We start from the raw sequence: 12,606 nt of genomic DNA, 5'->3' as shown, positions 1-12,606 counted from the left end.
CTGCTGGAAGTTAGACACATGGTGCTTCTCCACCTTCCACTTGAGGATGCCCCACGGGTTCTCAATAGGGTTCAGGTCTGGAGACATACTTGTTCACTCCTTCACCTTCACCTTCAACCTTCTAAGCAGGGCAATTGTTTCTGAAGGAAGGGCATCATGTTCTGCTTCAGAATGTCACAGTACATATTGGAATCCATGTTTGGTTCATTGAGGTAAACACGGATTCTAACATGTACTGTGACATTCTGAAGCAGAACATGATGCCCTTCCTTGAGAAACAAAGTTATATTTAGTGGACATTATATTTATACTGCTATAAAAGCTGCACATTGACTACTCTGAAATATATCCAAGTTTTATATCTATAGTATTGTCTCTTGAAAAGATATACTAAAATGGTTGCTGAAACGTGAGGCGTGTGTTCACGTTTGTGAGATACTGTATATATGGTTGGGTAGTGGGAGGTGGTCGTTTACTGGGTAAGGAATTGGACTTTGGATTTGAGGATTGTGGGTTTGACTGCTGACCATACCAGGCTGCCACCCTTGGGCCCTTGAGCATGGCCCTTAACCACCATTGGTGCTCAGTTGTCAGATTTGGAGTTAAAGTACTCCACCATGGACTATCCCAAGCCCAGCAGTGAAAGGAGGAGGGTAGGCACTAGCAACCTGACCCTGTAACAAAACTGCTACAGAAATGGCAAGTAAGCCCTCGCCACAAACTGCGCCTCATGAAAGCAAGAAATGCATAAATACACACACAGCTTGGCATCATCTATCTCCCTGCACATTCTTAGAGCTCCTACAATGCTGAACTTATCTCACATCAATTAATACCAGTGCTATTGCTCATCTAAGTTTTTCTAATCTATGTCCATTTAAATGAATTTTATTGTACATTTATTAAGAATCAAAACACTACAATGTTTCAAATATCTTTTGCCATATCTTCAAGATATTACCAAGAAGCCAACCAATGGATAGCATACTCTAGCTCCTCTGTGAATCACAGTGACTAGCTAATTGATGGCCTCTGTAAACTCATACGCGATTGATGCCATTTTTTTTCCAAGCATGTTATGCTCTGCTATAATGCAGCATAAGCAGCAGTTTGAAAGATGCAATGAGCTTCAAGTGTCTAGAAGGATGCACATGTTAGCAGTCACTATACCTGCTTGGTAACTGTAGTATGTGCAAGGCGAAAAACCATATAGAACCAAATTGCACATTCACCACAACTCAAATTATCCAGTTGTGATCCTTTGATGATCCCTTTCTTTTGATGGACTAGATCAGTCCTCAATAATATACCCAAAAAGTGTGCTTACATGGTTGGTTTACATGATAAAATAACAGCTCAGTGCATGTTGTTGAAAAAGCTAGATTCGACAGCTGTATACACATTGAAACAGAAACATTTTAAGTAAAGGTTTTCTATCAGAAGGACTTCATGATGTTGCATTCCTAGTACGCTTCTATAAGAATGACATCAACAGCACCGTAAACCAGGCCATCCGATATCCCTTCATCTAAATCAGGAGAGGCTGCAGGCATGTACATTTTGGCTATTTCGTTCACAGACACCTCCTGAACCTGGTAATTAAGTGGTGAGTTGAATCAGGTGTCTTTGAGGATGGAAATCACCAAACTGTGCTGGATTCTGTCCCTCCAGGACCGGAGATGGTCACTTCTGATCTAAATCAAGTGTTCAAAAGAGTTTAAGATCAATCGTTCCATTTTTCACAACGTTGTGGGGATAAGTATTCCAGCTGTAACAACAAGGGCAAATTTCACTTTTAAATTTTCATGAGTGCTAGTGTATTTTTGGTTGTTGGCTTGCTAGTCTGTGGTCCATTTCATTTTTTTCTGCCCTAGGAAATGCACCAGAGAAAGTTGGTTGAGGCTAAAGAATATAATTACAGGTGGTTGCGTATCAGACAGTGATCCTTTGCCCAGGGTGGGCCCAAAGCTAATACACAAATGGTGTGCTACAGCAACCAAACCCCAATATAGACACACCGATCCTATGCAAAGGAAGCAGAGTAAAAGCTTCTACTTAATGGCTTATGGAAAAGCTACAAATGTTCTGCTCACCATATCTGTATTTGGTGTCTCTGAGCAGGGACAAATTACATGTGGTTACAATTAATGATAACTGAGCACAGGGAGATGAAAGTATATAAGATACTCGAATAGATAAATCTAGCTGATGAACATGTGAATTTTAATAATTATCCCTAATGCACTTTACCCTGGGAAGATATAATAATAATCATTCTTAGTGTAATAATTAGCAATTAGTGCTTCCTGTATTTAAGGAGATCATGTACCATATTAAAAAAATAATAAATTAATGTGTGCATGTGCTTCCACATGGTGCCTATAGACTGCCATCAAAATTTGTGTATTTCCACCCTCACACCTAATGTTTCTAGGATTGTTCCTGGATCCACCTCAGTCTTATATAAAATACCATTACAATTCAGTTAGTAAATGCAAATAAAATTGTCATTCACAATTATCTCACCCATGCACAATCTGTGTACTTGTACTTGAGAAACAAAGATGAGAAGAAAACAGTAGAGCTGTAAAAACCTATTAGTGACAATGTTACACAGCAATACTGGAGAAGCTGATAGGTGTTACTCTTTTAAGAGCCAAACACTTTTTTTTCCTCAAGAAAATTCTATCTGTCTTTTGTCTTTCCTATTCTTAACAATCTCCAGCCTAAACGCCTTCTAATCACTTATTCATCTGACCCTGATCCAGAGGTGGAGTGTGACTGGGTGCCAGCTGATCTTTTTCTTAGAAGACTATTGTAATGAAGGGCTGACTGCAAAAAAACAAATATGTTAATATTCTGCCACTGCTCCTTCTGTCAGAAGAGCACTTGTAACACTCAACATGCTCTCTTGTTTGCTTCACAAAATGAATCGACGCACCCAGATAGTGTTGCATGTTTAAAGCCACCGATTGGATTAATCCAGTGTTGTCTACACGAACTACTGCTAGACATTTTATGGCAGGAATTTCTGGAAATAGCATAAGAATTCAAGTTTGAGGCAAAACTGAACTTTTGGTCATCCTGGAAAGATTTTCTCTCAATTTTAAGGCTCTACATTAGACAGCAATAGGCATGTAATATTTAAAGCTTGTAAATGTAAGCTAGATAGCATCAAATGCTAATAGAAAAACTGTTTAAGTGTAACAAATACAACATAACATTCTTAGAAAGCTTTTAAAACAGTAAGTGAGGTTTAAGAGCAGATGTGAAAACCCAGGTGTTTAAGATAGCACATGTAACAGACATGTGCATGAATATTTAGGTTTGTAAAGATTCCAAACTGTATGGAAGAAGATCAGATTTTGGAAAATCACAAACCACAACTGTTTCTCAAAGATCATTTACAGTAATGCTATTGATTATTACCCAAAACCAGCACAGAAGGTCATCATTCATCTTTGTGGCTGGGAGTGATGTTTTGCAGACTGAGTTCCAGTCGCCAGCATCCACAGAATAAAATATAGACTGTATATATTTTCAGCACTTTAAAGAGTTGTTTGTGCAAGAGAGTGTGATTATTATGATCACATTAACAGAAGTACAAAGAAGATGAAAGGTTTTTTTTGGTTCTCAGTTTGACCCCATCCCATCTTCCCCCTTTAAAAAAAAAAAAATAAAAAAAAAAAAAAGGGATTTCCCTGTGAATTGAATAAGTGGCTGTGAAACATTAACTTAATCTATAATGGGCAAATTACTTATTTTAAGTAGACTGAAGCTATGACAATGAGACACCAAGGTTTGATGTATGCAATGAATTAGTCTGAATGGGAGGCACACATTTTCAAAACAAGTGCCCCCTCTACTGGTCACTCATAGAATTACAAACAGGAACAAGTGCAAAACGTAATCAATACAAAATAGAAGAAAAAAAACAAAACAAAAGACATACAAGTAAGAAAAACAAGGACTGGAATGCAGTCACTAAAATAATCAAATAACATAACATATAAACATAAAATATTACAAAATAATAATATTCTTCATACAGGGGAACTGAATTTATTAAGTCCTCATTATCAAATTGTTCTGTTTAACTTGTGGTCTAACTTGCTAATGGAGATAATAAACAAACAATTAAACAAGAAATATTTGGTTTACAATATGCACCAGATTATATAATATGCTGAATATAACAAAAGGAAGACATAAGTAAAGCCTGGTTGATCAAACCAGTGGTCATAATTTATTATTACTTTTCACTATTATGTATCTACAATTGTATTGCTGGCTACACGTTCATCCATCCCTCCATTTTCGAAAACGTTTATTCTACACAATGCTACAAATTTACAAGATAGGGAACACCCTGTATCCAACCTTTCAAAGAGTGTAATCACCACACACACACACACAAACCATTCACACACTACAGCTAGTTTGGAAAAGACATTCAGCCCTCAATGCATGTCTTTGGACTGGGAAACTAAACCAGAGTACCCAAAGAAAATCCCTAAAACTGGTGGAAAACATGCAAACTCGGTGCACACATTTTTATATAATTGACTTGATGGTTACTAGCTCCAAGAAAACTTGGATTACAAATTACTTTTGTCTGGATTGAGTGAGATGGTTGTAAATAAACAAGTGTTAGCTTTTGTTCTCAATAGTACACAATGCATTTGGTGTGAAATAAATGCCACTGCGTTATGTGTTATGTGGTATCCATTCACACTGAAACCACAAAGGCACATGCACACACAATAGGTTTACTGTAAATGTCTACTGTACCATTGCTGCAAATACTATATTGTAGTGCTCATACAACTACATGTTAAATACATACACACACAGTCTACAGTTGCTATTCATTTCTGGAAGATGGTAACCTGCTACAAACAATAAATCTCACAAAGTTTGTTTGTTGAGTTTGTGTCAGTAAAGTCACTATGCAAAGTCTTTTTTCTGCTCAATTTGTTCTCTTGTTTTAGGTGGTTCCTCAACCCGAGAGGTAGTTATTGGTTCTTCTGTTCCCACATCCTCTTCAGTTTTTCGGAACTGGCTGTTGCTGGATTCTGTTTCAGCGACGGTTGACTGGTACCTAACAATGAACTCTGTGCTGGTGAGTGCCTGGCCGTGTTTGGGATGGTGGGACCTCACCGACAGACGCTCCATCTTGTCTACATATGGATGAGGGAAAGGTGCAAATTCACTTAACATCAACAGTTAAATCATGTGTTGAGTCTGGCAGAGTTAGAATAGCTCTGAAAGAAGGGGAGCCAGAGGGATTTCAGCATCCCATTGACAAGTTAATGCAATGAGCCAACATTCAAGAACAATTTCTAAGTAAAACTAAAATCTTTAAATGGCCCATCTGTTATGTGTTGCTTTCTATGTGAATTTGTTACCTGCTGGTGTGATGGGCTTCATAAGGCGGTTAAGCTGGACGTTCCATTGTCTCATATGTGGTGCTTTCGAAAAATGCTCGGACATTTTCTGTACAATCAGAGAAATTGAGAAATAAAAAATTAAAAGATGCTGACCAAAAATTTATAAATAATCAAAGCCCATTTATATCAAAATGTACATATTCCCCATCCCTTCTTTCTACTTTCCCCTGTTTAAGTACCTCCACATTGGCCTGATGCATCTCCATTGTTTCTGAAAAGACTGGGGTTGTACTCAATATTTGGTTTGAGGATGGAGAGCTTGTGGATGTAGGGCTTGTGGAAGGACTGCTTGACGACAGAGGGATCACAGGGGATAAAGAAGTGTGTATGCAATCCTCATCTTTTTTAGGCTGAGGTAATTTCACCTGGTCTATTTCTGCAAAATCACGAGCCTCCAACTGTCTCTGATTGAGAATCATATCGCTTAGTTTCCTCCTTTCTTCCTCCAGTAGCCTGTGAGACACAAAAACACGTGTAAAAATATTACGTATACAAATTATAAATGAACAGATATATTATGTTGTATTGTGAATATAGTGGGGTTTTTTTCCCGAAGATTACTAAAGATTTTTTTTATAATTACTAGGTGTGTATACAATGTATTTTATCCCTTGGGACAAAACATAATTGCACAAGCCTGAGGTTTTTGCTTTCATCAGGAGCTTCAAAGCCATTAATATGAAGCTTGGGAGAAGGGTTGCCAGGTTTCAGCATTTTATTCCACCTGAACTCTTAACTCAATGCCTGCACAAGATTTGAAACTAGGCCAGAGACATTTTTTTATTGTTTGTGCGGGAACCAAATTCCCAAAGCAAACAGTGTTTTTAACCAAAAGAACCAAATAAACTTCAGACAATGTTTGTCTTTCCATGAGACTAGGCCTACTTCGATTATCAAATAATGTTGATTATGAATACAGACCAGAAGGAATTTTCTCTTGCTCAAGAAAAAAAAACAACACAAAAACAATGAAATACAACAATGCAGTGCCTGTCAAAAGTTTAAAAATACCTAGTATTTTATCATTTTTGAGGCATATGCAGGTTCCTTTTGTTTATATGCAACAAACTAGGCAAAAAGCAAAATAAAATAATTGGACAGTGAATAACTAGAAGAAAGTTCTTAATCCTATTATACTGCTCGAAGATAAACTAAATCGCAAGATCAGAATCAGAATATCCAACTAGTGAAGAACACATTTGGAAAGTTTTACAAAACGCATGGCAAAGTCTTTCAGTTGAATGTTTGGAGAAACTAACTGTCCGGATGCCAAGAGTGTGCTGTTATTCATGCAAGATGTTGGCCATCAGCCGGTGTATTCATCAACATCACTTTGATATAGTAGTTTTTCAACATCACCTTGATGTGTCTAGGAAACTCCGGTCTTCAAATTCTGAACTTTTATGTATTCCTAGATACCGTCTATCCTCTGCGGGTGGCAGATCCTTTTCCGTCATTGCTCCAACACTATGGAACTCCATACCCATTGCACTCAGAACCATCACCACTCTGTCTGAATTTAAATCAAGGCTTAAGACCCACCTTTTCAACCTCCACTATCACCCCATGCATATGTGTTAGGAGTCCTTAATTTTTTGAAAATGTGGTGTGTTTTTCATGTACTATGTAGTGTTCTTTCTCTTGTCCTGTATGTTTTGTGTCTGTGTTGTCTCTGTTATTAACTCATGCAGCTGCATGTGAAATGTCTGACGAATATGTTTATGTATGTTCATTATATTTCATCTGTCTTGAAATATTGAACTATTGTACCTTGTAAAGCGTCCTTGAGCTTGGGAAAGGCGCTATATAAATTAAACTTATTATTATTATTATTATTAAAATTTAAGATGTCGGTGACTGACCTCTCAAGCTCATGTCGGACTTTCTCATCCTCTAATCGAGCCTGAATTTGTGTGTTGAGTGCCTCCTCCAGTTTTTGCTGTGTGAGTTCCAGCTCCTGTATTCTCACTTTTTGTTGCTTCACCTCCCTTTCCATTTTAGCTAGTAAAGCCACCATGTCTTCTCTGGCCTGGGCAGAAACCAGCATATCATTAAACATAAAATGCAGAAATTAACTATAGTATATACATTATATAAGTCAAAAATAGTTTTGATTCCCTTCTATTGTCACAAATTGCTTAGAATAATATACTGCACTTAAATGGTAAAGGAATGTGTCCTACCTTGTTTGCTTCCTCCACCAGTCTCTCCAGCTCTTGCTGCCTCTCCTTCTGCTTCTCTTTCTCCAATGCATCTTCCTTTTTGCGCTGCACCTCCATTTCCAGGTGTTGCTAAAACACATTAAATTAGTAAACACAAAGGCCTGAGCTGCATCTCCTGTCTCTTTACTCATTCTCTCTTACCTGGATAATGTCTATGATCTCCAGGTCTGGTTCCTTGCTCCCTGGTTCACAATGGGCTCCAGAGCTGGATTCCTCGACTTCAGTGCTTCGTTCACTTTGGCTACTCTGGCTCAGGCTTCTCTGTCCATTTTCGCTACTTTGGCTCAGAATTCTCAGCCCACTTTGACTGCTTGGGCACTCAGTTCGTGGACTGTTCTGGCTGTTTTCCCGTAACTCTCGTCTGCGAAGCTTTAGCTCCTTATGCAATGAGCTCTTCCCCTCTGTCTTCAGCCGCAGTGCTGTCTGCATAGCTAGCGTACATAGAAAGTGAGACAGGCTCAACAAAATATCAGAACATATTAGAAAAATTATGTCTGCCTTACAATCATATGTGGAGTACTCTTAAGGTCAAGTTCAGAATGTATTTTAATAGATTTAGCCAGAACTGCTTAGGTGTAAGCACACACCTTGAATCCACTCCACTCTCTGTTTCTGATCTGTAGCACTCATCTCATATGTCCTGCCAGGGGTCTTCACGCAAAATAAGCAGCGCTTTCCTTCTTTATCCGGCATGGTCTGCCATTTACATTAAGCAATAGCACAATAATTAGCCTTACAATCTACTTAGCTAATATAATTATTCCTGTGAATTTAATTTTAAACACATTTATTTTAAACACTCATTTATTTTAAAGCTGTGACTTCAAAATACCTCTAACACACAGCTCCCATCCAACTGGACTTCTCCCTTTTTTTCTTTCTGGTCCTCAATAATGTAGTAGGCCAAGCTGCCTGGCTTAAGTACAAACCAACGCTCTTGCCAATTCCTACGTACATGCCCCTTTTTCAGCATGTAACCCTGAAAGAAAGGAGAAATAAAAACAATTAATTAGTAATCAAATTAATCACAAATGCAAAACAAAAAAGAAGTAATTTATGGTTCTCATGAACAAGCTTCAGTCAGCAACAATCATGCAGGCCTGCCCTGTTAGACAGTCACCTTCTTCAGTACATTGTGGTACATCTCTAAGAAGATGTCATCCAGAGCCAGGCTGAAGGCCTCCTTACTGTCCACCCTCAGAAGGTGCCCTGCGCTGAGGTGCTCCAAAAACATCCACACTGTCAGGCCATCCTGCAAAGAAGGATCCTTGGATAGCAGATCCTCCAGTGCCGTCCCATCCCACTCCTGGTTCATAGCAGTAGAGATCTTCTTCAACAGGTACTCCAACTAAGAGCATATATTCAATCATTCACAAGGGGTCTTAAATATGACATTTCATTACTACACTTTTAACATGGTATCTGAAATCGCTCTAAATGATTACAACCATTTACAGTAGTAAAGCTTTTAGTGCAGATTGAATATTTGTGTAAATCATGGCCTAATTTGCATGGCATAAAAGTTAGACAGCTTAGGCAGATCATGAAGTGAGGCATGTGTGTAATCATCAGGAAGTCCTAAGACTGTAGTTCTGTTTTTACTCCTATATAACTTCCTTTTGTACACCGACGTTAATGATGATTCAGATGAGTTCCACATCGGGCCCCTTTATCTCTCAGTCACTAGATTTTATCTATTGTGAAATGTTAATTTTTTCACAGTTGAGGAGCATTTCACACATGAGAATAAAAATCCTACTCCCACAAATAAATTCTCTCTATCAAAAGAGTAATTTATATTTTGCCATAGAATGCATCTAGGATCGGTTTCGCCTAGTACTTTAGTATGTCTAAGTGAACATAATTGCATGATCTGTTGAACGTTGCTTCTAAATCAATCAACATCTCTTTTAATATGTTAACACCTGCAACTGTTATTTTATAGCATGTGGTTTCAGTTTTTCTCATACACTAAATCACAAACCTCAGGCTGGATGATAACAAGAGGATAACGGTCCTCAGAAAGCAGGTTAAACAGGCAGAAGAGCTTGAAGCAGTCACTTTGTGAACACAGCCCGTGTGGAATACTGGGCTTGAAGTTCTTCTTGGATGTCATCATCCAGCACAGCTCATCAAACGTCTCCTTGTTAAATGTACCCTCAGTAGCCTAAACATCAGCAAAAGCTAGATAAAGTAAATTGTTTTCCTTCCACTCAAAATGAAAAAAGCTTGATGCATTTCTAGATCTGTGTTTAAGCTGATTATAAGATTATCACGTAAGAGCTAGTATTAGAGCACAGGCACCAGATCATTTCTTGTGCTTAGCCTCAAACCTTATAAACAGGAAATTACAAATGATGAGTCTGTACATCTGTCATGAAGACCGATACCTTTGCCAGAATGTACTTGTTGAGATAAGGCATGTAGCCATGATCAGAGACGGGTCCATTGTCATTATCCTTGAAATGCTCCTCTAAGGCTATAGGGTCATGAGGGATGTTCAGAGCTGTGTATAAATTGTGAGACAACACCTGTGACATACACATAGATTAAAAAAAGCATTAAAAACAATACAGGTGTAAAGCATTGAGAAGCACAAAAACTTGCAGTTGTAAGCACAGAATAAAACATAGGTGTTATATTATTAATTATAAAAAAACACCACACAAAAAGATAGTGGGATGTTTTATCAACAAAAACAGCATGTCCTGTTGTGCTTTATTTCTCTTATACCACAACAATGATTACAAACTGCAATTTATGATGGAGCAACATGTCAATATGTATCTAATGTTGTGGATCATCATATATCATATACCGACTTGCATCACAAAATGCCATGATGAAATTATTGCAATGTGGATCAGCCTGTAATTTCATTTTTTTTTTTGGGTGTGATTTTTAAATCCAGCTGTTAGTGGGTTGTAGATTTAGGTTTCAACTGACCAATGTCGTCGTCAACGAATTACACAATGTATATAAGTAAAGAATTTTACCTTGAATATTTTATTCACAGAGATCCAACTTGAGCTGTATAAACCATAAACTGATTCGTTAAGGTTTGTTCGACATTTGGATTGTTTGTCCAGACAGACTGACTAAAGAAAATCTGTTTTATTCATTGTATTAAAACACAAATAAAATACCAAGTATACCGAGGAGCAAAAGTGTGATTTTTGTGCATGTGTGCACGTGTGTTCGTGCGTGCATGTGTGTGTGTGTGTGTGAGTGTGTGTGCAAGCAAAACAACCACCTGAGGTGGAACTCTTTCAAATGTGTGCAGAGGAAAGACTGATCTTTGCTTTGCAAACAGCATGTCAGGACAGCTGCCTGTTGTTGCTACATTTTTAACATGTGGCAATATAAGGATGTGTTCCAACTCGAGAGATTCCACAAAAACAGCTGGATAGACCACTGTTTTACAGACAGTGTTTTGAATATAAAAACATTTATTTGCATTTTTAAATGCATACATGTCTAGATCGTGACTTCTACACCAATATTCTAAAAGTAAATTACAAAGTAAATAAAAACCTTTTTTTTTTTTACAAACTGCAAGGTAATGAACTGTAACACACCTTTAACACATATATAGAATTAAGACATTGTGATCCTACTAGAGCAGCTTCTACCCTTTTGTGCAATCAATGTTTGAGCTGACCTGGCTTTAATTACATACCCTTAGGATACACTTTCACACCATTAGTTTTGCATCTGAAAGTAGGCGGTGATATCTTACACATCTTTCAGAACATGGCCATATCTGTAATCAAAATGACAGAACACAAAACCTCACATCCAGATATGACTAATATGTATTTTTCCCTCTTGTTGGGCTTGGTGCCTTCAGAGGTGATGTGTTTTGTAAGTATAGGATGGATTATATTTTCATATATAATGTTCTAAAGTTAAACTTGAGAACATCTGAAAGGTAAAGGAACACCACATGCACTTTCCAAAGTATAAGATACATATACATGCACAAAACCTACAGACATCCCTGTTTGTACCAGGAAGCGTACAGATTACCAGCAATGTACTAGTTTTAAGGTAGTGTGCAGTTTTGGAATGGTAGTCAAGAATGAGCACGTGAACATGCGGACAGGAATGTACTCCACGAGTCATTTTACATTCCTTGACAAACGTAAAAGTTTGTTTTCCCAAGTGCCAAAAAGTAAACTGAAGACCTTTCTTACCTTCAGCTGGGATTTGGACACTTTGCCGCTGCGCTCGGCTTCCAGTGATGTGAACGCGTACCAGATAGACTTCAGCAGCTCAGATTGGAGGTCCATGTCTCCTGTAATCGCTCAGCAACTCATACTGCAGAGAAGACAATAAAACCAGAACGGCTTTTTTTTTTGCGCCCTTCAACACAGTTCAGAAACCTCACAGCGCAGGCGCTCTGCAGGGTTGCCAGATTGATTTTAGTTCCATCCCAGACTTGTAATAATCCCCTCTCTAATTTGCACTACATATCAGCCCAGACATTTAATTATATGTACTTTGCAATTTAAAAAATGGACAAGGACGAGTGGCTGAAGCTGTTATTTACTCTGAAGACATAAAATCCTCGTGTAAAAGTCACAATATGTGTGTTTATGCATTTACTTGTATTCTTAATAAAGACTTGATCCTTCACACAAAGTGCGACCATAGATCCAGGTGTAAATTTAGATTATAATGATATTAAACTCGAAAGAAAGAACAAAGGCTATTATAGCTGACTATATATTTTTCCTAGTGTATTTTTTGGAGGAATCCTGCAATATTCAGTTATAACACAGCAACCACAAATGTAAGGCCTGAAGGCCCTATTCTTTTATATTTCTTTCACACACATGCCCACTCACCACCTTTCTCTTTCTCTCTCTATCAGTACCTGTATCACTCTCTCAATTTTTGTCCCACTGTCCTCGCTCCATGTATTTACTTGT

At 37.9% G+C, this 12,606-nt stretch overlaps 1 protein-coding gene across 2 annotated transcripts; it reads right to left on the bottom strand.

Annotated features, from left to right (window-relative positions):
- Positions 1–4,046: 4,046 nt before the first annotated feature.
- On the bottom strand, positions 4,047–12,051 carry def6c (DEF6 guanine nucleotide exchange factor c). 2 transcript variants are annotated; one of them, XM_046874303.1, is made up of 12 exons: positions 11,869–12,051; positions 10,063–10,203; positions 9,657–9,839; positions 8,793–9,020; positions 8,505–8,651; positions 8,260–8,368; positions 7,814–8,103; positions 7,634–7,741; positions 7,313–7,479; positions 5,816–5,903; positions 5,409–5,496; positions 4,047–5,180 (listed from the first exon to the last, which is right to left on the bottom strand). In XM_046874303.1, the coding sequence occupies exons 1-12, from the start codon at positions 11,962–11,964 to the stop codon at positions 4,948–4,950; spliced, it is 1,878 nt and encodes a 625-aa protein (XP_046730259.1). In that variant the 5' UTR covers positions 11,965–12,051; the 3' UTR covers positions 4,047–4,947. The 2 variants fall into 2 exon arrangements, with proteins under 2 accessions (XP_046730259.1, XP_046730258.1); XM_046874302.1 differs by having other exon boundaries at positions 5,630–5,903; positions 11,869–12,050.
- Positions 12,052–12,606: the final 555 nt, after the last annotated feature.

This window comes from Silurus meridionalis, chromosome 18 (assembly GCF_014805685.1).
Source record: "Silurus meridionalis isolate SWU-2019-XX chromosome 18, ASM1480568v1, whole genome shotgun sequence".
Classification (NCBI taxonomy): Eukaryota; Metazoa; Chordata; class Actinopteri; order Siluriformes; family Siluridae; genus Silurus; species Silurus meridionalis.
Note: the sequence above shows the minus strand (reverse complement) of the source record. Positions and strands in the feature narration are given on the sequence as shown.